Raw genomic sequence first — 25,139 nt, 5'->3', positions numbered from 1 at the left:
CATGGTCTTGCTCCTCTATTTCAAAGCTCCCAAACTCCAGAATAACCGCACAAACTAGGAAGGTGAAAAGGGACTATGACAAGCTGTCTTAAAGTTTCCACTTCTGAGATTAAAGCACCATGGTCAAAAGAAGCTTAGAGAGGAAAGGGCTTGTTTAAATTTACATCACTAAGGGAGCAGGAACTGCAGCAGAGAGTTGCCTGTTTCCACCTCTCAAGTGCTGGGATTACAAGCATGTACCACCACACCCAAGTAACGTTCTATTTGTTAACAAAACTTTTCAGTGTCATTTCAGACTGTTTTGGGAGCAATATCCAGTAAAAATAAGGTCTAGTTGATTAGAGCCACCCCCAAGATCCCGGCCTAGAAGGGAAAACCTATCCTTCAGGACTCTACAACAATGGGACATAGAAGGAGTAACATTAATGAAGGCAGAATGGAAGGAGTCGTGGTCAGAAGTCACTCTTACGTTCTGATATCCCCACAGGTGATTATAGAAAGAACAAAGAAGCAGATGAACAAACACTTCTGTAATTACAAGGCCTATGTGTTAGGAAGAAAGGCCCATAAAGCTAGCCTCTGTGCAGGGTGTGGAGATGGGGCTATCTAGCTCTCCTGCCTTCGCTCACACCACCTGGGTAGCTTGAGGAGGCTCTTCTGAGAAAACAGCATTGGGGTTTGGTCTAGTGGAAACAGCTAGGCATGGGCTCGGAAGCATGAGTTCCCTAAGGTACCTATTTGTGCAGAGACCTTAGTCAGGAAGAAGCTGTATCTAAGGCACTGGATCATGTGAGGCTGAGAGTAGGTCCCAGTTGACAGTCAAAGGCAGACCAGAGCAGGGCCAGAATGCTCCTCTAGGCCATCCTGATGATGACTTTTTCTTCCCAGGAAGGCTGTTTCCATACAGACGAAACAGAAGCTTAGGGTGACGATGAAGGTGGAGATATAGAGAAGAGAACCCATTAAGAGACAGGACTAATAGACAGAGCAAGCTGATGAAGGAGAGAGTAAAAAGGAACAAGAAAGATGTTTATCCGGTGGCTGAGGTAGTCTGCTTTACCGGTGATGACTTCTTTCTTGGGGTAACTCACAGTTCTGAGTAACTGTTTTGTCACTGCTTCTTTCCATCATGAGAAATAGGGATTGGCCGAATCACGGGCACACCTTGTAATGCTACCTCCATTTTCACAAACTTGAGATGATTGAGAGTGGGTGGGAAGGCAGAGGAAGAAGCCAGTAGGCAAGGTTGGCCAGAGGGCGGGTAACCTGAAGTAAAGATTCCTCTATGCAGATAAGGCAGCTCCTTCCCCTGTGCTATGACCCAAAGAGTGTGCACATCTTGTCACTCTTAGCTTTTCTTCACATCAGATTGCCGCAAGTCTTCATTTGCACAAATCATGATATAGTGCAATAAAATAAAACACGCCTGTTTTCTCCCGAAAGGGAGCCAGGGAAGACAGAGAGACAAGGCAAGCAGAGAACAGATCAGGTTAGGGGGAAAGTGTCTGGGGACCCCTGATACAGGAGACTTTGGGAATACGAATGCTGTGAAGGAACTTAGCCCACTCGGTCTTAACCTCTCAGTGTACCGATGTGAGAATCATGTCTATCCTTATTTATTCTAAACGTGTGGAGATTTGGAAGGAGTCAGAAGTGTAAAACAAAGTAGCGTCTGCAGATAGCCACTGCTAGCCAGGTCGAAACTTTTCTCCTTTTCTTTCTTGCATTTTTAATATCATCGGAGTTGTAACACAAACACAACATTTTGGCTCACTTTAAACATTTAGATGGCAAACCGATCTCAACCTCTTTCTTTAGTGTAAGGGAAAGAAGGTTGAGAAAAGTTGATTGCTCTGCGAGGTGCTCATTAAAGCTGCATTCCAACACTCAACCACAAGGGGGCGACTTTGTAAAAGAGTAATTCCTTTGCCAGATCCTGTGCTTCCGGATTTGCAGGCTCTTTGCACAAAGCCCAGAGCTGTTGTCCTGAGGCACTGCAAAGAGAAAGTGGAGAAGTCAGAGCCTAGGGCTGTGTAAACCTCTCTCACCATGTGGTACCTACCATGCCTGTTGTTTTGGGTGTTCCCGTGGGTCTGGGTACAATCTGAAGGTGAGTAGAAGAGGGCACAGAATGGGCTGGAGAAGACAAAAGAGAGTGCTGGGCTAGAAGTGCTGCTGTTCTGGGTGGGTAGAAGTGGACTTTGCTGGGTTTGAAGCACATCGGTGGGCGGAACATATGCTGATCCAGCTCAGAGCTAAATGCAGTTCTGAACCCTACTCTCCCTTTGCGAGCCCAGCTAAGGCTTTTTCATAACAACCTTTCTTGCTGTCTTGGACGCTTATTTTGTTTTCATTGTTTTCAGCTCAGCAAAAGAATTTCCGCTTCAGCATCCTGCAGATCTCTTCCTTCCCAAACAGTAGTTGTGCAACTACCGAGGGCTTGGCCTGGCTGGGGGACCTGCAAACGCACCGGTGGAGTAATGCCTCTGACACCATTGACTTCCTGAAGCCCTGGTCCCAGGGCAAATTCAGTGACCAACAGTGGGAGCAATTGCAGCGTATACTTCAAATTTATCGATTCAGCTTTACCAGGGACGTACAGGAATTTGTCAAAATGGTGCCCTAATGTACATTGTGAGTGGAGGGATGGAGCCCTGAAAATGTACCTAGTGGGTGAGAGAGAACCCCAGACCCCAACTGGATAACTGTGGGCCTACTTGATGAGATTCTCTTTTTTCTCCACCCTTAAGATTTTCACTTCTGTCTAGAGAGATCCTTGTCTCTTTTGAAAATAATTCCTGTCTCTGTGCCAGGACCCCACAATCATTTCCCTCAACTGCGACATAACTATTATCTCCATGCCAATTTCTTTTCCTTTCTTCCAAACTATAATCATTCTTGGATCTTCTCATGCTCTCCTTTACAGATTCCATTGAGATGCAGTTGTATATGGGGTGTGACGTGTACTCTAAGAATGTTTCGGAAAGCTTTTTATATGCAGCATATCAAGGAGCATATATCCTGAGTTTTCAGGGAACTTCCTTTCAGAAGGCCCCAGATGCCCCACCTTGGACAGATTTGGTCATTAAAGTGCTCCACGGTGATCAAGGGACAATGGAAACAGTGCAACAACTTCTGAATGATACCTGGGCCCCAGTTTGCCCATGGCCTCCTAGAGGGAGGGAAGGCAGAGCTAGAGAAACAAGGTCAGCCTGCTAGCCTCACCCCAGCTCTCCCTATGTTTTTTCATCTCTGTTAGCTTTAGAGAAAGAACAAGTCCTATGAGGAGGTGAGTAAGGCATGTGGGTTTTATTTTGGTCACTGGCACTCACTCTGGATTCTATAAATTCAGTTAAATAAACACTGGGGATCAGAACTGAGCCAGGTGATATTTGAGACATGCTATATCAGCTGAACTCAGGGTGTTCTAGAGTACAGGGGAGGACTATTCATGGAACACTTGCATCGGGGAAGGGGTAAAAGTATCACAGATTGTTTCCCTAGTCACAGTGATACAAATGGATTTAAACTAATAGGCAACACCATCTCCAGAAGGGGAACTGTGGAAAGTGTAAACTTAATAGGAATTCTGGAGCCTCTAATATAAATGTTCTTGCTTTAAAATATTTTTATTCTCTTTCTGGGTACAGAGAAGCCTGAGGTCTGGTTGTCCAGTGGCCTCAGTCCTAAACATGGTCATCTACAGTTGCTGTGTCATGTCTCTGGCTTCTACCCAAAGCCTGTGTGGGTGATGTGGATGCAGGGTGAGCAGAAGCAAAATAGTACTCAGAGAAGTGACTACCTGCCCAATGCTGATGAGACATGGTATCTCCAAGCAACCCTGGATGTGGAGGCTGGAAAGGAGACTGGCCTGGCCTGCTGCGTGAACCATAGCAGTCTAGGAGGACAGGATACCATCTGCCGTTCACGTAAGAAAAAAAAAAAACCTGTATCCTGGGTTGAGAGCAAGTAGAGGTACCATTCAAGCTTGGAGTAAGAACTAAACACACTGAGTTTCAGATATGAAACCCCTGACTATTATAGGAGAGAGAGAAGAGGGGAATTCTAGATACCGAAATCAATCCCAGTAAATTTGAGTTAAGATGTTTTATATATAAAAGGAATGTAGACCAAGAAACTCAGAAGACCCAGAGGCAAAGGGCAAATAAAGAAGTTCAGGAGGATACATTCTCCAGGATAGAGGATCCAGGGCCTGAGGCATAGCTGTAGGTTATTGATGCCTCCTGTGTGAGCACTGACCACTCTGTTACCAACATATCAGTTCATCACTTAGCTTTGAAGCAAATACTGTGATTCTGACTTTATAGATAAAGAGGTCAGTGCTAGGATAAGGTAAAGTCATTCAGAAAATTCAAGAGCTGGGGGTAGACAGATTCACATCTGTCTGGATAGCGTACAGTCAAGTCCTGACAGTAGATGGTCAGTCTAAACTCTCGAAGACTAAAAGGATAGAGTTTAAATAAAGAAAAAACAATGGCATGGCTTCCTCATATGTGCTTAGAACAGGGAACTTGAAGTAGGTCTGGGTTCTCTGTTTAGTGATACCTTGTATTCTTCTAGAGCAGATGGCAAACATTCACCCGTGGGCGTCATCATCGCGGCAGTACTAGTAGTACTAGTAGGTGCTGGAATCTGTTATGTGGTCTACACCAAGAAGCGCCGGTAAGTCTCCACTCTCATGTGTTCCTTTCTCAACATCTCTGCTTTGTTACCTCCTTTTCTTTCCTAATGGCCTCTCTCTTTTCTCTCAGCTCCTATCGAGACATCCTGTAGGTTTACCTTACTCCTGCCTTTCCTGAGACTCAGACCTTCCGGCTTCTAGGACTTCATTCCCGGTTGCTGAGGAACTGAGGAGAATAAAACAACCTTGAAGAAAGTGAAGAGCAACCAGCACATCCTTTCAATATTTATTTTAAAAATTAATTTCTTTTTCATTGTATTACAAGTTTATAAAAGCCCAGGTGGTTTGGAACAAACACAATTGCAAATATACATACCTGCCAAGAACGAGCTGTGGGCAGTATTTTATGGGATTTGCATTGAACTGGAAAGCACAGATCCTGCCCAAACCGATGGTTTCAAGTTTGTTGAAAAGTGTAAAGTCCAATGCCAACATGGCTTAACTCTGCAGGTTCCAAGAAACCTAGAAGTACTTATTTGAGAGGAGAGGTGACATACAGATTTTTAAAGTAAACTCAAATATTTGCAAATATCAGCACTGTTTGATATCTTAGATCCACACCTGATGGATGTCCATCTAATGACAACCTAAGGACTTCCAGTTTGTGGCTCTTTAAAAGAAAATATTAGTCCTAAATGACAATCTTAGGACAGAGTCTCTATTGTAAACATGCATTCAGGACTAAAGGGTGTGTTCTCTTTAAAATAAAATTTAGAAGGTCTCCTGGGGTTTTACTTGGAATCACTGTATTTTAAAAAGAAGTCATAGTATATACATTCTTACCCTGAGATATTTCCCTCAAACACTGCTATAATTTCATTTGAAATGTATCCTGACACCCCATTTATTGAAGGTCAAGTTACCAGCCCATGGCACTATCCGGAAGTAGTACTTACATTAGCAGGTGAGGCCCAGTAGAAAGGAGTTGACATAATGAGTTCATACAGTCATAGTGGGACACAAAGTCCCTTTTGCAGTAATGTAATTCATAGATTTAGAAGGCAACTCAAGGCTTTTTTTTTCATTTTCTTTTTTTTTCTTTCTGAAAAAAACAAAAAAACAGTAGGGCAGACTTTGCTTTATATATAAAAGCTACTTGTGACTACATGTTATCTTTGTTTTTCTTGGTCTGTGTTGCTTGATCCATCCATTTGTCCGCAATTTTCAAGATGTCATCATTTTTTCCAATGTATAGTATTCCATTATGTAAAAGTACCACATATTCTTTATTCATTCTTCAGTTAAGGGGCATTTAGGTTGTTTCCAGGTTCTACCTATGACAAATAATGCTGCTATGAACGTAGTTTAGTACATTTCTTTTTGGTATAATAAAACATCCTTTGGGTATATAGTCAAAAGTGGTATTGCTGATTTTGAGGTAGGTTGTTTTCTAATTTTCTGAAAAACATCATACTGATTTCCAAAGCAGCTGTACAAGTTTGCACTTCCACTAGCAATGGAGTAGTGTTCCCTTTACCCCACATCCTCTCCAGCATAAAACTGTCATCAGAGTTTTTGATCTTGGCCATTCTTACAGGTATAAAATGGAATCTCAAAGTTATTTTGATTGCATTTCTCTTATGGCTAAGATTGTTTTTTTTTCTTTTTTTTCTTTTATTATTTTTTTTTAATTTTTTTATTGAAAAAAAAATTTCTGGCTTTGCAGACGCTGCTGTCCCTTCTCACCGCTTTCTGCAGACATGGTCAACCCCACCGTGTTCTTCGACATCGCGGCCGATGGCGAGCCCTTGGGCCGCGTCTCCTTCGAGCTGTTTGCAGACAAAGTTCCAAAGACAGCAGAAAACTTTCGTGCTCTGAGCACTGGAGAAAAAGGATTTGGATATAAGGGTTCTTCCTTTCACAGGATTATTCCAGGATTCATGTGCCAGGGTGGTGACTTCACACGCCATAATGGCACTGGCGGCAGATCCATCTACGGAGAAAAATTTGAGGATGAGAACTTCATCCTGAAGCATACAGGTCCTGGCATCTTGTCCATGGCAAATGCTGGACCAAACACAAACGGTTCCCAGTTTTTTATCTGCACCACCAAGACTGAGTGGCTGGACGGCAAACATGTGGTCTTTGGGAAGGTGAAAGAAGGCATGAACATTGTGGAAGCCATGGAGCATTTTGGGTCCAGGAATGGCAAGACCAGCAAGAAGATCACCATTTCCGACTGTGGACAACTCTAATACTTTTGACTTGCGGGCTTCTTACCCACCAGACCATTCCTTCTGTAGCTCAGGAGAGCACCCCAGCCCCATCTGCTCGCAGTACCCTGTAATCTCTGCTCTCACTGACGTTCTTTGGGTTCCATATTTTCCTCATTCCCCTTCAAGTCTAGCTGGATTGCAGAGTTAAGTTTATGATTATGAATAAAAACTAAGTAAGAACTGTTAAAAAAAAAAATTTCTGCCTCCTCCCCGCCTCCCATTTCCCTCCCCCTCCTCCCACCCCTCTCCCCCTCCCCCCACTCCTCTTCTCCTCCTTCTCCAGCCCCAAGAGCAGTCAGGGTTCCCTGCCCTGTGGAAAGACCAAGGTCCTCCCCACTCCATCCAGGTCTAGGAAGGTGAACATCCAAACTGTCTAGGCTCCCACAAAGCCAGAACATGAAGTAGGATCAAAACCCCGTGCCATTGGCTAAGATTGTTGAGCATTCCCTTAAGTGTCTTTCAGACATTTTATATTCCTCTCTTGAGAGTACTCTGTTTAGATGTGTACCCCATTTTTTGTTAGATTATTTGTTCTTTTGAAGTTAATTTTCTTGAGTTCATTGTATGTTTTGGTGATCAGTCCTCTGTCTGATGTGGGTTTGGTGAAGATCTTTTTTTTTTGGGTTTTCGGTTTTTCGAGACAGGGTTTCTCTGTGGTTTTGGAGCCTGTCCTGGAACTAGCTCTTGTAGACCAGGCTGGTCTCGAACTCACAGAGATCCGCCTGCCTCTGCCTCCCAAGTGCTGGGATTAAAGGCATGCGCCACCACCGCCCGGCTTTGGTGAAGATCTTTTCCCACGCTATAAGCTGCTGTTTTGTCTTGTTGACCATGTCCTTTGCTTTGCAAAAGTTTCTCAATTTCACGAGGTCCCATTTATTAATTGTTGCTCTCAGGGTTGGTACTTCTGCAGTTATATTTAGGAAGTGGTCTCCTGTGCCAATGCATGCAAGTATACTTCCCACTTTCTCTTCTGTGAGGTTCAGTGTGATTGGTTTTATGTTGAAGTCTTTGATCATTTGCACTTGAGTTTTGTGCATGGTGATAGATACTGATCTACTTTCATTCTTCTACTTGTTGAAATAGTTATGTCAGGACCATTTGTTGGATATGCTTTCTTTTATCCATTTTATTTATTTATTTATTGCTTCATTGTCAAAAATCAGGTGTTTGTAGGTGTGTAGATTGATATCTGGTCTTCAATTCAGTTCCATCTGTCCTCTTGTCAGTTTTTATGTCAATACCAACCTGTATTCAGTACTGAAGCTCTGTAGTAGAGTTTGAAGTCAGGGATTGTGATGCCTCTAGAAGTTGCTTTATTGTATAGGACTGTTTTGGCTATCCTGGATTTTTTTTATTTTACATAAGAAATTGAGTATTGTTCTTTCAAGGTCTGTGAAGATTTTTCTGGGATTTTGATGGGCTTTGCATTAAATTTGTAGATTGCTTTTGGTAAGATTGCCATTTTTACTGTGTTAATTCTACCTATGCAAGAGCAGGGGGGATTTTTCCATTTTCTGGTGTCTTCTTCAATTTCTTTCTTCACAGACTTAAAGTTCAAGTCTTACAAGTTTTTCACTTGTTTGGTTAGAGTTACACCAAGATATTTTATGTTATTTGTGGCTATTGTGAAAGATGATGTTTCTCTAATTTCTTTCTCAGTCCATTTATCATCTGTATAAAGGAAGGCTACTGATTCTTTTTGAGTTAATCTTGTATCCTGCTACATTACTGAAGGTGTTTATGTCTTGTAAAAGTTTCTTGGTAGAATTTTGGGGGTCACTTATGTAAACTGTCATATCATTAGCAAATAGTGAGAGTTTGATTTCTTTTTTTCCAATTTGAATCCCCATGATTTCCTTTTCATTTTTTTCCTATTGTTCTGGCTAGAACCTCAAGTACTTTGTTGAATAGATATGGAGAGAGTGGACAACCTTGTCTTGTTCCTGATTTCAGTTGGATTTCTTTGAGTTTTTCTCCATTTAGTCTGATGTTGGCTGTTGACTAGCTGTATATTGCTTTATTATGTTTAGGTATGTTCCTTGTATTCTTTCTCACTCCAAAACCTTTATCATGAAGGGATATCGTATTTTGTTGAAGTTTTTTTCAACATCTAACGAGATGATCATGTGTTTTCTTTTTCAGTTTGTTTACATAGTGGATTACATTGACATATTTTCATATATTGAACTATCTCTGCATCTCTGGGATGAGGCCTCCTTGGTCATGGTGGATGATTTTTCTGATGTGTCTTGGATTTGGTTTGCCAGCATTCTATTGAGTATTTTTGCATCAATGTTCATGAATGAGATTGGTCTGTAATTTTCTTTCTTAGTAATGTCTTTATGTGGTTTGGGTATCAGGGTAATTGTAGCCTCATGAAAAGAGTTTGGCATTGTTCCTTCTATTTCAATTTTGTGGCACAATTTGAGGAGTATTGGTATTAGTTCTTCTTTGAAAATCTTGTAGAATTCTGAGCTTAAACCATCTGGTCCTGGGCTTTTCTTTTTTTTTGATTGGGAGACTTTTGATGACTGTTTCTATTTCTTCAGCACTTATAGGTCTGTTTAATTTGCTTATCTGGTCTTGATTTAATTTTGGTAAGTGATATTTATCCAGAAAATTGTCCATTTCCTTTAAGTTTTCCAATTTTGTGGAGTACAGGTTTTCGAAATATGACTTGATGATTCTCTGTATTTCCTCCACATCTGTTGTTATGTCCCCTTTTTCATTTCTGATTTTGTTAATTTGGATAGTCTTTCTCTGCCTTTTGGTTAGTTTGGATAATGGTTTGTCTATTTTGTTGATTTTCTTGAAGAACCAATGCTTGGTCTCATTGATTCTTTGTATTGTTTTTTTATTTCTATTTTGTTGATTTTTAGAAAGTCTTTAATTTCTTCCTTGACCTATTGATGACTCAAGTGTTTAATTTTCGTGTGTTTGTGGGCTTTCTGAAATTTGTTTTGCTGTTGAATTCTAATTTTAAGCCATGGTGATCTGATAAGATACATAGAGTTTTTCTTTTCTTTTTTTGTTTTGTTTTTTGTTTTTTATTTATTTTTTCATTCAAATATTTACACTTCATCCCCTCCTCCCATTTCCCTCCAGTTTCCTCACTCACCCTCCTTCCTTCCCCTCTCTCCTTAAGAGAGGGCAGGGAAACCTGCCCTGTGGGAAGTCCAAGCCCCCCCCCCCCACCCCAGATCCAGGCCTAGGAAGCTTTGCATCCAAATAGACTGGGGTCCCAAAAAACCAGTACATGCAGTAGAAACAAGTCCCTGTGCCTTTCTTTATCAATGGCTTCTCAGTCAACCCCCATTTTTAGCCACATTCAGAGAGTCCTGTTTGATTGCATCCTCATTCAGATCCGGTCCAGCTGGATTTGGTGAGCTCCCTTTAGAACAGGTACACTGTCTCAGTGGGTGGACCAACCCCTCGTGGTCCAGACTTCCTTGCTCATCTCCCTCCTTCTGCTTTTCAATTGAACCTTGTGGGCTCAGTCCTAAGAAACTGTCTTAGGCCTGTGATAGGGTAGAGTAGAGCTAGGTGGGGAAAATTAAACTGAATGCTGGAAGTAGTAGAGTCATTAAGAAGCCATGTAGCCCTGCTGGACACAGATGCTGGAACTCTATCTGGTAAGCCACAGCCTCGTGGCAATATGCAGATTACTAGAAATGGGCTAGATTAAGATATGAGTTAGCTAGTAAGAAGCTAGAGCTAATGAGCCATGCAGTGATTTAAATCATGTGGTTTCTGTGTGATTATTTTGTAAGTCTGTGATGCCGGGAAACAAACAAACAGCCTCCTTACTACAGAGGGTGGGGAACTTGAGTTCCAGATATATTGTATGAGAGAAGAATAAACAAATAAGCAAAAAAATATTTTGTTTTCCCAGTGAGATTCCCTTGGAGAAAAAAAAACATTCATTTCTGGGTATATATTAAAGATAGCTTTTAGATTAGGGATGAGGACATGTGTCCACTTCTTTTTTTACCTTTAGGATATCATCTGGTGTAGACCAATGCATGGGTGCATCTTGCCTTAGTCTCTATGAGTGAGTTCTTATATCTGTGGATCTTGTTGATTTAGAGGCCTGGTTTTCTTGGTGTCCTCTATCCCCTGTGGCTCTTATACTCTTTCTGCTTTGCTTTCCATAGAGTTGGTTCTCTGAGCTCTGAGAGGAGGCATTCTATAGAGGCACTCTTCTTACAGCTGAGTATCCCAAGAACTCTCAGTCTCTATATATTGTCTGGTAAACTATTCTTATGAGAAGTGAAGGTGGAAAGGGTTTGTCTTTTCATATCTCTATCTCCATCCGTCACCGGACGAAGACTCTATGGTGATATTCGAGATAATCATCAGTGTGATAGTGGGGCAAGGCTAGTTCAGGCACCCTCTACTCTGCTGCCCAAGGACCTAGCTGGGGACATCCGCATGGGCACCTGGGATCCCCTCTAGAGCCAAGTCTTTTGCCAACCCTAAAATGGCTCCCTTAATGTAGATATCTTCTTCCCTACTCCTACATCTGTCCTTCCTCCATCTCCACCCTCCCACTCCCCCAAGCACTCTCCAGTCTTTCTCCTTTCCCTTCTCTCTCCCCCTCTCCCCTTCCCCCACCCCACTCCCATGCTCCCAACTTTTGCCTGGCAATCTTATTTGCTTCCAATTTCCAAGAGGATCTATATATATTTTTCTTTGGGTTCACTTTGTTATTTGGCTTCTCTAGGCTTGTGAACTGTAGGCTTAATGTCCTTTGTTTATGGCTAGAGTCCACTAATGAGTGAGTACATACCATATTCATCTTTTGGGGTCTGTGTTATCTCACTCAGGATAGTGTTTTCTATTTCCATCCATTTGCATGCAAAATTCAAAATGTCATTATTTTTTACCGCTGAGTAGTACTCTAATGAGTATATATTCCACACTTTCTTTATCCATTCTTCCATTGAGGGGCATCTAGGTTGTTTCCAGGATCTGGCAATTACAAATAACGCTGCTATGAACATAGTTGAACAAATTCTTTTGTAGTATGATTGGGCATCTCTTGGGTATATTCCCAAGAGTGGTATTGCTGGATCCTGAGGTATATTGATTCCCAATTTCCTGAGAAACCGCCACAATAATTTCTAAAGTGGTTGCACACGTTTGCATTCCCACCAGCAATGGATGAGAGTTCCCGTTGCTCCACATCTTCTCCAGCATAGGCTATCTTTGGTGTTTTTGATTTTAGCCATTCTGACAGGTGTAAGATGGTATCTCAAAGTTGTTTTGATTTGCATTTCCCTGATTGCTAAGGAGGATGAACATGACCTTAAGTAGGAAAAGGTAAATTAGCAGAAAATGAGTCTGATCCATTTCATTTCTCATCTGTTGTCCTGGCTTAAGTACTGAAGGTTTTTGCCAACCTCCTTCTCCCTGGTACCTCAACTCCTGCCTCCTTGTCTTCTGTAGGTGGTCACAGAAGCTGTGTATTCTTTACTGCAGCAGCCATTGGATCCTCAAATGACAGCACTATATGGTGTTCTTCTCCAGTCTCTCAGTCTTTCCCTCTATTGTCATGTCCTCTGAACCTCAGAGTGGATGGTATAGATGTCTTGCTTAGGACCAAGCCCTGTGCAGTCCATTATTATCAGCACTTGGTCAAGTTGTGATTCTCTGCTTTTGGGGTCTGTGTTATCTCAGATGTTGAACCCTAAATTACTGAGGAGGAGTTGCCCCAAGAGACCACTCTCTCAGGAGGCAGAGGTAGGTGGATCTCAGTGAGTTCAAGACCAGCCTGGTCTACTGAGCTAGTTCCAGGACAGGCTCCAAAGCCACAGAGAAACCCTATCTCGAAAAACAAACAAACAAAAAAAAGAGACCACTCTCACACTGCAGTTGATGTAAAAGCAAGAGGATTTAATTCTGTCCCGACAGTGTTCTTCAGCATTCGAGAAGTCAAAAGACCCCAAATGACTGTCACAAGCTACTTTTAAAGTAAAAAGCCATAGAAACAAGGGGGGAAGTTGGGGGTTGTTTTTCAACTATTAGGGTTGGCTTATTCAAAGGGCTACTAACAATAATTGGTCTGAGTCAGGGCTGGAGAGCGGTTGCCATATCAGGCAAGGTAAGAGGAAACATCTGAGGGTTACTTTGACCCCCTTTCCAGGGACTGAGTCAAAACATCTGTGGACATCTGTGGGTTATCTTGTCCCAATTCCAAGAATGGAGCTCTATTTGGAGAACATCCACAAGGACACAGGGAGATGGAAAGTCCCCAACATTCCAGTACGTGTATGTGTAGTTGCTAGGTTCCTGGGAGGGGGGCACTAAGGCTGAGAAGCCTCAGAAATGGCCTCAGAGTTGTCCTAGAGTTCTACACCATTAGATTTTTTGATTAAGACTGAGAAATGCACTATTCTATATGCATTACATAAGAATTCAGAAAGCAGTGTAACTACATGTTCCTTAAGCAAACACCAGTAGTAAATTCTTTCATATGATTTATGACCTCTCTAGTCACCAGTTTTTACCAGGTTTACAATACTAGAATCTACATTGTCTGTCATGGATTGGACTTCAGATTAAACCAAAATGCAGTTTGTTATTTCTAAGACAGTTATGGCATTATTCTACCCATGTGCACATTTTGTTTAGCTTGTCAGTATTGTAGCATACAGGGTCCACCACTGGATTAGACACTCACTCCCCCAGGAGTTTGCATAGCATCTTCTATACTATGCATACTCAGGGCAGAAGACTCCTGCTCAGTTCCACCTTGCTTTATATATTCTGTATTCAAAATGCTTGTTGTCTTCAGTAATAGGGTCTTACTGCCTACTTCTGCTAGGAAGCAAAGAGAAGTAACAATGCTCTGTATTGTTTTGGGGCAGGGACTTCGTAGCTAACAACTCGTTGGGAGATATTCTACAACTGGTATTACGACTTTAGATTAATAACCTATGAGTTCTGGAAGCCACATTACCTACCCATGCAGGAAAAAGCTTCTTTCTGTTGGGTTATAAATATACGTTCCCAGTGGCTGTCCTGGTTAGCTTTAATAGTCAATTTGACATAGCCCAGAGTCACTTTATTAGTCAGGATTCTCTAAAGAAAAAGAACTGATAGAATAAATATTAAAGAGGGATTTGTTAGAATAGTTTACAGGCTATGGTCTGGGTAGGCCAACAATGGCTGTCACCTGGTGGAAAGCCCAAGAATCTGGTAGTTGTTAGTTCATGAGAGTGGGTATCTCAGTCGCTCTAATCTGGTGCTGGAGTCCTGGAGGTTTCCTAGAGAGCTGCTGGCCTTTAATCTTTGAGGGAATCCCCCCAAAAGTAGGTTCAAATATAAGCAAAATAATGTCTCAGAAACAGGATGAGTGAATTTGCCGTGAGCGTGAGGGCAAGCAGATATGGCCCATGTTTAGAGTGGCTCTTCCACCATAAATGATCCAATCAAGAAATGTCTCACAGTTATGCCCAGCTGCTTAATGTAGTCAAGTTGACAACCAAGATTAGCCATCACATCAACTCAGAAGGGGGTTCTCAATTCAGGGGTTACCCAAATTAGAACAGCCTGTGGGGATATCTATTGAGGATTGTCTTGATTGTTAACTGATATAGGAGTGTCAGCCAGCATCCTCTGAGTAAGTTATCCTGGGCTGTGTAAGGAAGCTACCTAAATATAAAACCGAGCAAGCCAGCAAGACACACTCCTCCATGGTTTCTGCTTCAAGATGCTGCTTGAAGTCCTGGCCTAACTTGATGAGGAGCTGTAACATTTATGACAAAATAAACTCCTTCACCCAAATTGCTTTTTGTCAGAGTGTTTTCTTACAACAACATAAAATAATGTCCAAGAGCGACAGAAAGCGCTAGCTATTAAATACTCACTCATTGCATTTAAAACCATGCATATGTTAGTTTTATAAAAATATAATATGTTAGGAATTGCCACTAGAGGTGATTTTCTAAAAACTTGTGAAAAAATAATTTCTATGATATTAAATCTTCAAAATGAAACCCTCTCTAGAGATCTCGAGTTTTTCCTCATATGGAAAAACAAATAAACAAAAGTCCCACAAAGAAGAGAGGGTAAGGAACATAGGAAAGAGACACCCATATGCTATCATATGCTATATGACATTTTAAAAAATCAAAGATGAAATGTTATTGCTCTTGTAGACTAAAATTTATTGAAATATTAGGAATATTAAGACCCAGAGCTGGTACCTTTTTAATTGAAAGATCTTTTGATATTATAGTATAGCAAAGGTTCTGAGTTCCTAAAAAAGAATTACAAGTTATTGATGAACCAGCCTGACTCCATCCTAAGATTAAGAGCCGTCTCATTACAAGATCAAAATAAGTTCATTCCTGTTTTCTTGGGTAAAACTTGGGTTTGGTCAAGTCTTGACCCATATTCAGGAATTTGATATTTTCATACCCTATACCCCCACCCTGATAAGATATTCTGCCAAATAATTTTAAGATGTTCAATCAAGTTCCCTCACAACTAAAATTCCTCTGGAAATTTCACAACCCTTGAAAATTCCATAGTCTTTAGAGAGATAGCCTTGTCTGACAGAAAATAAAACTTGCATAATTTGACAAAAGAATTTGGGTATTGGTCTTTACTCTCATTTAGTGGGATTAACAGTTATTTGTGATAAAAAAGAAATTATATGATATTAATGTAATAAGCAATATACATTTTATTTTAAAATACTTTGAAAATGGACAGTTCATTTGATTTGGCAATTGAGTTTTTGGAACACACTTTTCTAACTTGTTTAGCTCAGGTTAATATTATAAAAATTACAAAAGTTCCATGTTAAATTGGGGCATAGTGGCAAATGCCTGTAATACCAGTACTCATGAGAAAGAGACAGCCTGGTCTACAGAGTGAGTTCTGGAACAGCCAGAACTGTTAAACAGAGAAACCCTCTCTCAAAAAACAAAACTAACAAACAAATTACATCCTCAGTTAGATATCTATTGATATTTTTAAAAATTATCTTAAAACTCTATCTAAATTTTTATAGCTTTAGCTCTAAATAGATAGGTTAATTAACATTAATCTTCATTTGTGAAAAAAAAACCCATCTTCTTTAAAAATTTCATTGTAGTGCCATGTGAAATATAGTGTTCCGCTCTTTTCATTTATAAAAACTGAATAGAGGACCTCATGGGATATTTTACTGCCCATTTGAAAGATTATAATAGGGAGGCAATGTGGTTATTTGTAATTTCATCAAATCCCTTCATGTGACACCATTTTATTGTGTTAATTTTCTGTTTTTAATGTTACCAGAGAATTTTTTTTTAAAAAAAGAAAGAAATAAAATAGCCCTTGCTTTAGCAGGGTGTTGGTGACATATGGCTTTAATCCCAGTGCTTAGAAGGCAGAGACAGGTGGATCTCTGAGTTTAAGAAAAGATTGATATACAGAGTGAGTTCCAGGACAGTCAGAGCAACACAGAGAAACCTTACCTTGAAAAAAACCAAAATTGGTAAATAAGATTAAAAAAAAAAATACTGTTCCCAAGAAATAAGTTCACATGATTTTATTCTTACAGACAAGTGACTGGAAAGTAGCATAGTTACTATTTTAAAAATTTTGTCCAAAATAGTTACTTTACAGTCTCAGAATCATAGATTTAATAAACAATTAAAACTCATACTTTATAGCTTTTGTTTTCCTTACCGTAGTACTTTCTTTTCTTCCAAAGACACTGAAGGTAGATCTAGGGGGGTTCTGGAGAAGTGGTTTAAAGCACACACTGGTGCTGCGGAGAAATGGGGCTCAGTTCCTAGCTCCCATATCAGATTGCTCACACTATAACTCCAGGTCCAGGGGATCACAGCCCCTCCTGCTTCAAAATAGTTAGTACGCAAGTGCACAGAGACCACCACTTCCCAACTCCACGTATATGCATAATTTGAAATAAAATAAATCTTAATTTAATTGAGTTAATGTTTCTAAATTTTTACAACTCTTGTATATTTAGTGATTATCTTTGCACTTCATTGGAGGAAGTATATATTTTGTTGTCTTTAAATGATGGTACTGTTAAGTTGGGAGCGTAACCCCAGCCCCTGGCTTCTTTTCCAGCCTCCCTGACATGGGAGTTGCTTTGTTCTGGACTCCAAATCCCAGCATGCCAAGTTCTGATGGGGAGGGGGCGTTCAGGACCACTCCCACAGGGTATTTAAGTAGGCTCCCAGAGGACAAACGCGTGGTTTTTGTGTCTGCATGGGCTCCCTTGCTGCCCTATCTCCCCTCCATACACTTGGCCACCCAAAGACAAAGTTAAATTAAGGAAAAACATTTTTTTTAGGACCAGGATATTGAGGGGGATGTATCTGATCTGTTTAAGGTGGATCCTTTCATTCGGCTCCCTGGAACTCACAAGAATTCTTTGGGTTTGTGAAAACAGAAGTTTTAGACACATACATTGTATAATGACTGTGACATATTTTTGTACAATGAAAACTATTTTTAAGATTATGAAAAGCATTATGAGAGGGAAATTTGATCTGAAATTTGGCCTATCCAAACACCTAACTCTGTAACACTAAGCCTATCTCTAACCCCTTACCTTTGTAACCATTACCCACTAACTATAACTCTCCTCTTATTTTTATGGTTTTCTTGCTATTAACCTGTGTCCTTCTCCTCTAGTAGCCTCATGCCTTTTTGCAACTCTACCTTCTTTCTCCCAGCATTCAGGTTAATTTTTCCCACCTAGCTACACTGTGCTCTATTGTGTGCCAATCCAACTTCTTTATCCATTAACCAATAAGTACAACACATATACAGAAGGACTTCCCATACCACACACTCATCGTGCACCTCTATGTATCAGTCATATTTTCACTGTTCAGTGGCTCCTCCAACCTAGGGTTACAGCTACCCTGGGCTTCATAATTATGGGCAACAGAGACTAGTCTGCTGTGAATGACTGGTAATTAGAGCTCCAAGTGGGTAGCTTGGGAAAGTTTCACTTCACAGCCCTGCTTCAGATGGTTCTTGAGACCTCCCCACTAGGCGAGATCTGCTTCCCTTCTCTAATGTATGTTGTGGAGATTCTGCCTCCTGTGCAATCAGCCCTACCAGAGAGGCATTCCTGTTGTGAGAAGTAGAATAAATTCTGAACACGTGGGACAGAATCAGTATTAGGCAAAAATGACACTATTCAACAGTGAAGGTGGGTTTGTGGCAGAATAAACAGAGGTAAGAACTGGAATGCAGGAGGACCTGCTAAATGAGATGGCATTCAGCAGACACCATTCATATTTGTAATGTGTATGTTGTAGAAAGAAGCTTTGTGGTATACATGCCCTAGTCCATGTCATGTGGTATGATTACCCCCCAAATTGCTCTAATTAGGGTGTTCTAAAGGAAGTATATATATAAAGCCAAAGGGAACAGATATGCTGGAGCCCAAAGCACCACGCAGATGTGGTGAATGGTAGTCAAAGAAAATGAACCAGTGTTGAACAGAGTGAGGAAGCAGCAACAGAGAAGTTCCTTGTGGAAGGAGGCATGTCAGGGCTATGAGAACCTCGAGGGTGGTCGGATGAGAAGGCTACCTTCCTGTGTTTGACACTTAAGGTCACACTAATAAAGACAGAAGGCTAGGACCAGTGTAGACTCAACATCACTATTGTTTGTAAACAGAGAAGGCCATGAATCCAGGAAGGAAAGTGTTTCAGTCTGCAGCCAATTTTCCTTCCATCTCAAAATTTATTTTAATCTTTGGCTTTCAGAAAGAAGCACACTGTTCCATCTGTCTTCTGCTGACTAGGAAGCAGTGCTGTGCTCATTCTCAGCCCTGTCCTATGGAACCAGTATGTTCCATATCAGGCTCAAATTACCAATACTTCATAAATGTTCTTTTATTTTTTAACAAAAATAAAAGTATTCAGAATTATTTTCTTCTGCATGGAAAGAGTGAAGCATTCTGAGTAATATGTTTGAAATACACTGTAATTTCTCTGAAGGAAATTTTTTTTAATATGAAAACACAGTTTGTTCCTAGACAAAGCTTCCCAGTTTGGGTGGATAACCTTTTGCTGTGACATCACTGAAGCCACATAAGGAAAAAGGAATCTTACTAAAATATGAACAAGTGAAAAACTAGAAAGGAATACTGTTTTCAGATATCTTTTCTCTTTCTGACCTGAAACTTCTAATCCCATTCTTGGTTGTGTGGCTTAGGAGCCACAAGACAAACTGTTCTGTTTCTTCTGGAAAACATCATTAAAATAAAAAATGAAGACTCTGAGCTGATTTGAAAAACAAGCTATCCCCCACTCCATTTAATCTTTCAATCTGGCTAAAAAGTAAAAAAAGCAGAGGAAATAACAGGATATTACTTTTTCCATCTATAGGTTCTTAAATACAATAGCAAAGTAAAATATGAACAAAAAAATCATAAACATGAAAAATAATACTCAAATTCTTATTTAAGAGGCAGACATTCTGAAGTATTCTTTTTGGGTTAGAATCATTTTCCTTAGATGATAAAAAGGATATTTGGCAAGAAATCAATGAACTACTTAGGTCCAGGTTTATCTGCCTCGATTATTCTTTTCCTCTCAGATTTTATAGTTTTATTTGGTGGGAAAGCTTCTAAAACATCATTATGACACTCTTGTAAACTTAGGAAAAGCATTTGTTCATCACACAGCAGTGGAGCTCAGTCTCCTGTCCTGCAGTCCTAAAGGTCCTTATTAGTCAACTAGAAGGATTATTGTTTAGGCCAGGTATCCAGACAGGCTAAGAGGCAGGCCTGCCATTTAGGCTTGCTTAATGAATGTGTCCAGTTGTGGCTTTTCTTAAATTCCCCAATTGCTCCACAAGATTTCCAAAGCACCCATTGATAGACTTCTCAGCTGCTGACTAGCACTGGGAAAACTCAGATTTCCATAAAGCCTCCAGGAAGTGACTGTTTCCTGCAACCCTCTGTACCAGAAAACACACTGCTCTTAGGTGGATACTGAACATTGATGGTATGTTCCAACTGTGGTTTCCAGGCCCAGGCATGGTCTGACTGTGGTATGAAATCCATGCTCAGATGCTAGGAAAGAAATAGAGTCATCAATGGCTAGAAGGTTGAAGAGAGCTCAAGGAGACTTTATCCACTCCAGATCAAGGCTGCCAGATAGAAGGCCACTGGCAAGCATCCAGATACATGCCAGTTCATATGGGCTGCACAGGGCCAGTGACTCACAGGCTCCACAGTAGCAGACTTACAGGCATACAGACAAACTCACATAGGCAGGCTGGCAAAGGGAAAGGCTCTGGCCTCCAATAGCAAGACCATATTCATGTAGAATCACACAAATTCTTGTCTATGCTAGCCACATGGCTTGGTAGCTTATTCAGAAAGGCAGTCACATCTTGCTTGCTCTGTGTCTGGCTTCCTCTGTGTCTGGATGAGGACTGCAGAATGACTGTTTCCTCTTCCCTAAATTTTCGCTGCCACACCTCTACTTCCCGCCTGGTTGCCCAGCCTATACTTCCTGCCTGCCTACTGGCCAGTCAGCGTTTATTTAAAATACAAGTGACAGGGTACAGACCATTGTCCCACAGCATCCAGATATCAGGTATCAGTCATGTTGTGCTGATTTACAGATTTCCCTATCCGGTCACACCCTGCCCATGTCTACTGTCAGTCATAGTTTTGCTGACTCATACCAGATATTCATATAAGCACCATGTTTGCATGTAAACTGGGCATTAGGGTCTTCTGTTTCCATCACAGGCTGCTTTGCCTTTATTCTCATCAGCCATAGCTTTGTTCACTGATCTCTAGTCACATTTGATTCTTGCTCTTCTCCAATATAGAGTCTTCCTACTGTAGAGTCTTGGCACAAGTTGATCTCCACCTCAATTTCGCTCCTTTCTCTTGCTCATCCTTCTTTCATATTCCCATTTAAAGGGCAACCCCTTAAAGAGCCTGTCTAAAATGATGACACCTATCCACCCCATGGCCTTCTGCCACACTCCATACTTCACCTTATTATATACACTTCCTAAATCTTGTGTGTGTGTGTGTGTGTAGTTATATGGGGGGGGGTTGCACTGAGACTTAAATACAGAGTTTTGTCCATGCTAGGCAAGCACCCTACCACTAACTTCATCATCAGCCCTGTTTCCTAAATCTGTATCAGTATTTGTGATTATATTATACAGATCAACTACCATCCCCAAAGTTAGAATTTAAGCTTAACAAGGACTTTAGTTAATGCTGTCTCTATTATCACAAATAGTGTCTTTACTACTGTAGCTCCTAAATAAATTATGCTGAGTAAAATTACTGATGGTTCCAATAAATATTTCAGATAGAGTCTGCCAAAGAAAACCAACCCTGTAAGAGGTCTGTATAATCAGTTTAATTTTGAGTAGCTTGCTTTAATGCCTTAAAAGAAATAAAAAGTCTTGTTTAATACTATAGCTCAGTGATGTTAGATCAATTCCATATATAAATAAACTTGTCCCAGATCTGCCCAGAAGAGCAGCAGGAGACTTATGATTCCTAACAAAATGCATCACATCTTCAAAGAGGCAGTCATGGCCAATGGATTACACAATGGGGTCTCATAGTGGGTGATCCACAGGTCTGTCTGGATGTGCAGCTTCTGAACAACATGCTTAGCTCTGTGTCTCTTTCTTAGACAACTGGTGAGAGGTGTAAGTCACACAGAAGTTACTTAGACTAGTAGCTGATGGAGTAAGGTCATTGGTTAAAAAATAAACTGCTTGGCCCTCATAGGTTAGAACATAGGTGGGTGGAGTAAACAGAACAGAATGCTGGGAGGAAGAGGAAGTGAGCTAAGACTCCATAGCTCTCCTCTCTGAGCCAGATGCGATGAAGCAAGCCGCCAGGTCAGACATGCTGAATCTTTCCTGGTAAGACTGGTGCTACACAGATTATTAGAGATGGGTTAATCGGGATATGAGATTAGCCAGTAAGGGCTAGAGCTAATGGGCCAAGCAGTGTTTATATGAATACAGTTTGTGTGTTGTTATTTCGGGGCATAAGCTAGCCAGGCGACCAGGAGCTGGGGCTGCAGGAACACAGCCCGCAGCTCCTTCAACAAGTAGCTACAGGAGTAAGTTCAACTCACCATACTTGTCAGTCTGAATTATGTTGAAATTTTCCTTGTTTTCAGATTTAAACTTCTTACGACTTCTGAGCTCTTAGTTTTCTTACTCACACCCACTTTGGTGATATAACCTTGAGCATTTCATTATTGCCAGAGCATGGGAACAATAAGTTTGACCTGGGCTGAAGAGGCAGCATTGCTAGTGTTAGGGAGAACAGTTTCTCTGCCCAGAGGCCCTGGAATTGGTAAAGTCAGTTGAAAGGTCATACATCTCACATGGCCTAGAGCTGAGCAAAATTTCCTCTATGTAATTTCCATGGGCCTGTAGAGAATTCATTTCACAAAACTTAGAATAGTGCTAAGCAACTAAAAATTATCTTATACTAGAACTCAATTAGAAAACAATGCATTTCCCAGAGATCCAAACAAGGTGCTTTAAATAAACAATACATGGAAAAACTGTGCCCCTAACATCAGGCTTGCATCTAACTTCCTTCCTACACATCCTTTTCTTTAAGGGGTGGACGTGATGGCCTTGGGGTTTTCAACAGGTATGTTGCTCAGACAACCTTTGAGCTTATTTGGCAGCTGATCTATGGGGAGGAAGCCCACTGAAAAGCTTTTAAGAAACGCGTCTTTATGGGGGAAAAGCACAAAAATAATTCCACAAAAGAATCTATCATTTTGATTTTAAGTGGTTTAAAATGCAGATTGGTGTACAATTTGTTCAAAGTTCTGTACCCCTTCCTATGTGCTAAGGCAGTGTGACTGGGCCTCAGTGTACCATGTTGAGGCCTTAAGGAGATTTTTATCCTTACCAAAAGAATCAGTTATGTTTATTCTCTGGTAGTGTCTAAGGTAGTTAAGCAGACCAGTAGGTTTTATAGTAATTCCCTTCAAAGACTGAAACCAAATGACTTTCCTTTCTAATTCTAAAGGTAGCAGGAAATAGAAATTGGGCAGATGTCCACATTTTCTGAGCAGTCAGGGTTTCTGAGACTTTGAGTCCCATTGCCTTTTGTTGATTCAAGGAGTAGTAGATTTTCCTTTACTTTTGGCTGAGTAGTCTCAGGTATATAGACAAACATTTTATATGATTGATTCAGTAATACCACAACAAATAAACAAGAAACCAACCCATCTCCAGGTAGCTGAGGATGCAGAATTTCTGAGCTCCATTTAGTACATAAGTTGTGTACTGTGACCCACAAGGAGATTTTCAGGACTGATGGAGGAGTTACTTTCATTTAATAAAGAAACTGCCTTGGCCCATTTATAGGCCAGCCCTTAGGTGGGTGGAGTAAACAGACAGAATGCTGGGAGAAAGAAGCCGAGTGAGGAGTCGCCATGATTCTCCCATTCCAGACAGACGCAGGTTAAGATCTTTCCTGGTAAGCCAGCTCGTGGTACTACACAGAATATTAGAAATGGGTTAGATCAATATGTAAGAGCTAGCCAATAAGAGGCTGGAACTAATGGGCAAGGCAGTGATTAAAAGAATACAGTTTCCGTGTAATTATTTCGGGGCATAAGCTAGCCATGCGGGCGGCTGGGTGCCGGGGACGCAGCCCTGCCGCTCTTATTACAACACAGGACCAAGATGGCAGGCACTCCTGCTGCTTTTGTCTTGGGCTCTCAAGTAACTGAGCCAGCCCTGAATACTTAGGAAACCACTATTCAGAAGGTAGGTAGTTCCAGTAGCCCATGGCTTCAAATATCAACCCATTGGACTGAATGATAACAATTCCTTTATTTTTAAGTTAAAATGTTATTTGTTTATTTTTAAATTATTTATGTATGTAGGCCTGTGCATATGAATCCAGGAGCTTGTGAAAGCCAGAGGTATCAAATTCTTCTGAAGTTGGAGTCATGGATGGTTGTGAGGAGTTGCATGATATGAGTGTTAGGATGAAACTCCAATCCTCTGCAAAAGTGTTATGTGCTCTTACACACGGACCCACCTCTCCAGTCCCTAGTTGTTTCACTTTAATATAGATATGTGGTTCTTCAAGTCCCTGGTGGTTAGTGCTGTTGGTGTCCTCAGGCTGATGGGAATTTCCCACCTCAGAGATCACACCATCTGCATTCCTTTTCCTGACCTGGACAGCCTGTAGTCAATGATTAATAGATTCAGATAGTTATATATTCATTCAGCATTGGGAAAATATATATTAGACCATTACATTTATTAATCTATAAAGATTGTTCCAGGGGCTGGAGAAATGACTCAGCAGTTAAGAGCACTGACTGCTCTTCCAGAGGACCCAGGTTCATTCCTAGCACCCACATGGCAGCTCACAACTGTCTGAAAATCCAGTTCCAGGGGATCTGACACCTTCACACCAATGCACATAAAATAAAGATAAATAAATCATAAAAAATAAAAAATAAAAATAAAAAAATAAAGATTGTTCCAAGTTTTGTCTGCTGGGTGGAATCAGGAATAATTTTAAAGTTTAACCAAATGATAGGTTTATATTAAAGGCAACTGCTTCTAAACTGCGTGTTGAACTTCAGATCAGCAGAATTTTCCATCAAGAAATAACAGTGACAATACAGGACCAGCACTTCAGATGTTCTTATTCTATGAGTAGGCAAGCAGGAACAACAAAAGTTCCTAACTTTGTTTCTTCTTCTTCCTCCCTTGAACCCCTTCTTTTCATACCTTCCCCTAAGATGAAAAAATGACACTTAAGACAAATATCTCTTGTGTGTTTTGACTCTTTGTAGTCACCCAAACTTCTGTAAAGAACCCCTCACCCATGCTCTCATAAATAAGACCAGTAACTCATTGTTCGACAAGCTGGACTTGGGTAGACTTTGGTCTGTCACTAGTCCCTGATCTAGGATGACTAGATGTTTGTTCACATATTTCCAGAAAAAGCTAACACACTTACCTAGTACTAGACACATGGCTTTGTATGCAAATCCTAACAATATTTGAGACCCATCAAGTTAGATAGAAGATAGAAGGAGCCAAGAAAGATCAACACAAATGGATGGACTCAAGTCACTCTTAGTTAACTGTTAACTCTCTACAAATGAGAGTAGGGAGTCTGATTTTTTTTTTTTGCCAATTAGGCTAATTGTGAAGTCTGAATAAAGAGAAATAGGATTTTACTATAG

At 40.7% G+C, this 25,139-nt stretch overlaps 1 protein-coding gene and 1 pseudogene across 1 annotated transcript; both read left to right on the top strand.

Annotated features, from left to right (window-relative positions):
- Positions 1-1,955: 1,955 nt before the first annotated feature.
- LOC130882412 (antigen-presenting glycoprotein CD1d-like) lies at positions 1,956-5,043 on the top strand (annotated as a pseudogene).
- Positions 5,044-6,375: 1,332 nt separating this feature from the next.
- On the top strand, positions 6,376-7,097 carry LOC130882411 (peptidyl-prolyl cis-trans isomerase A-like). The gene has a single exon (XM_057782446.1). The coding sequence runs from the start codon at positions 6,403-6,405 to the stop codon at positions 6,895-6,897; it is 495 nt and encodes a 164-aa protein (XP_057638429.1). The 5' UTR covers positions 6,376-6,402; the 3' UTR covers positions 6,898-7,097.
- Positions 7,098-25,139: the final 18,042 nt, after the last annotated feature.

Source organism: Chionomys nivalis, chromosome 10 (genome assembly GCF_950005125.1).
Source record: "Chionomys nivalis chromosome 10, mChiNiv1.1, whole genome shotgun sequence".
NCBI classification, from domain to species: Eukaryota; Metazoa; Chordata; class Mammalia; order Rodentia; family Cricetidae; genus Chionomys; species Chionomys nivalis.
The sequence above is the reverse complement of the archived record's forward strand: the minus strand, read 5'-3'. Positions and strand labels throughout refer to the sequence as shown.

Bases quoted from the DNA above. Each gene is read 5' to 3' on its own strand.
- LOC130882411 (XM_057782446.1), top strand. From the start codon at position 6,403: ATGGTCAACCCCACCGTGTTCTTCGACATCGCGGCCGATGGCGAGCCC.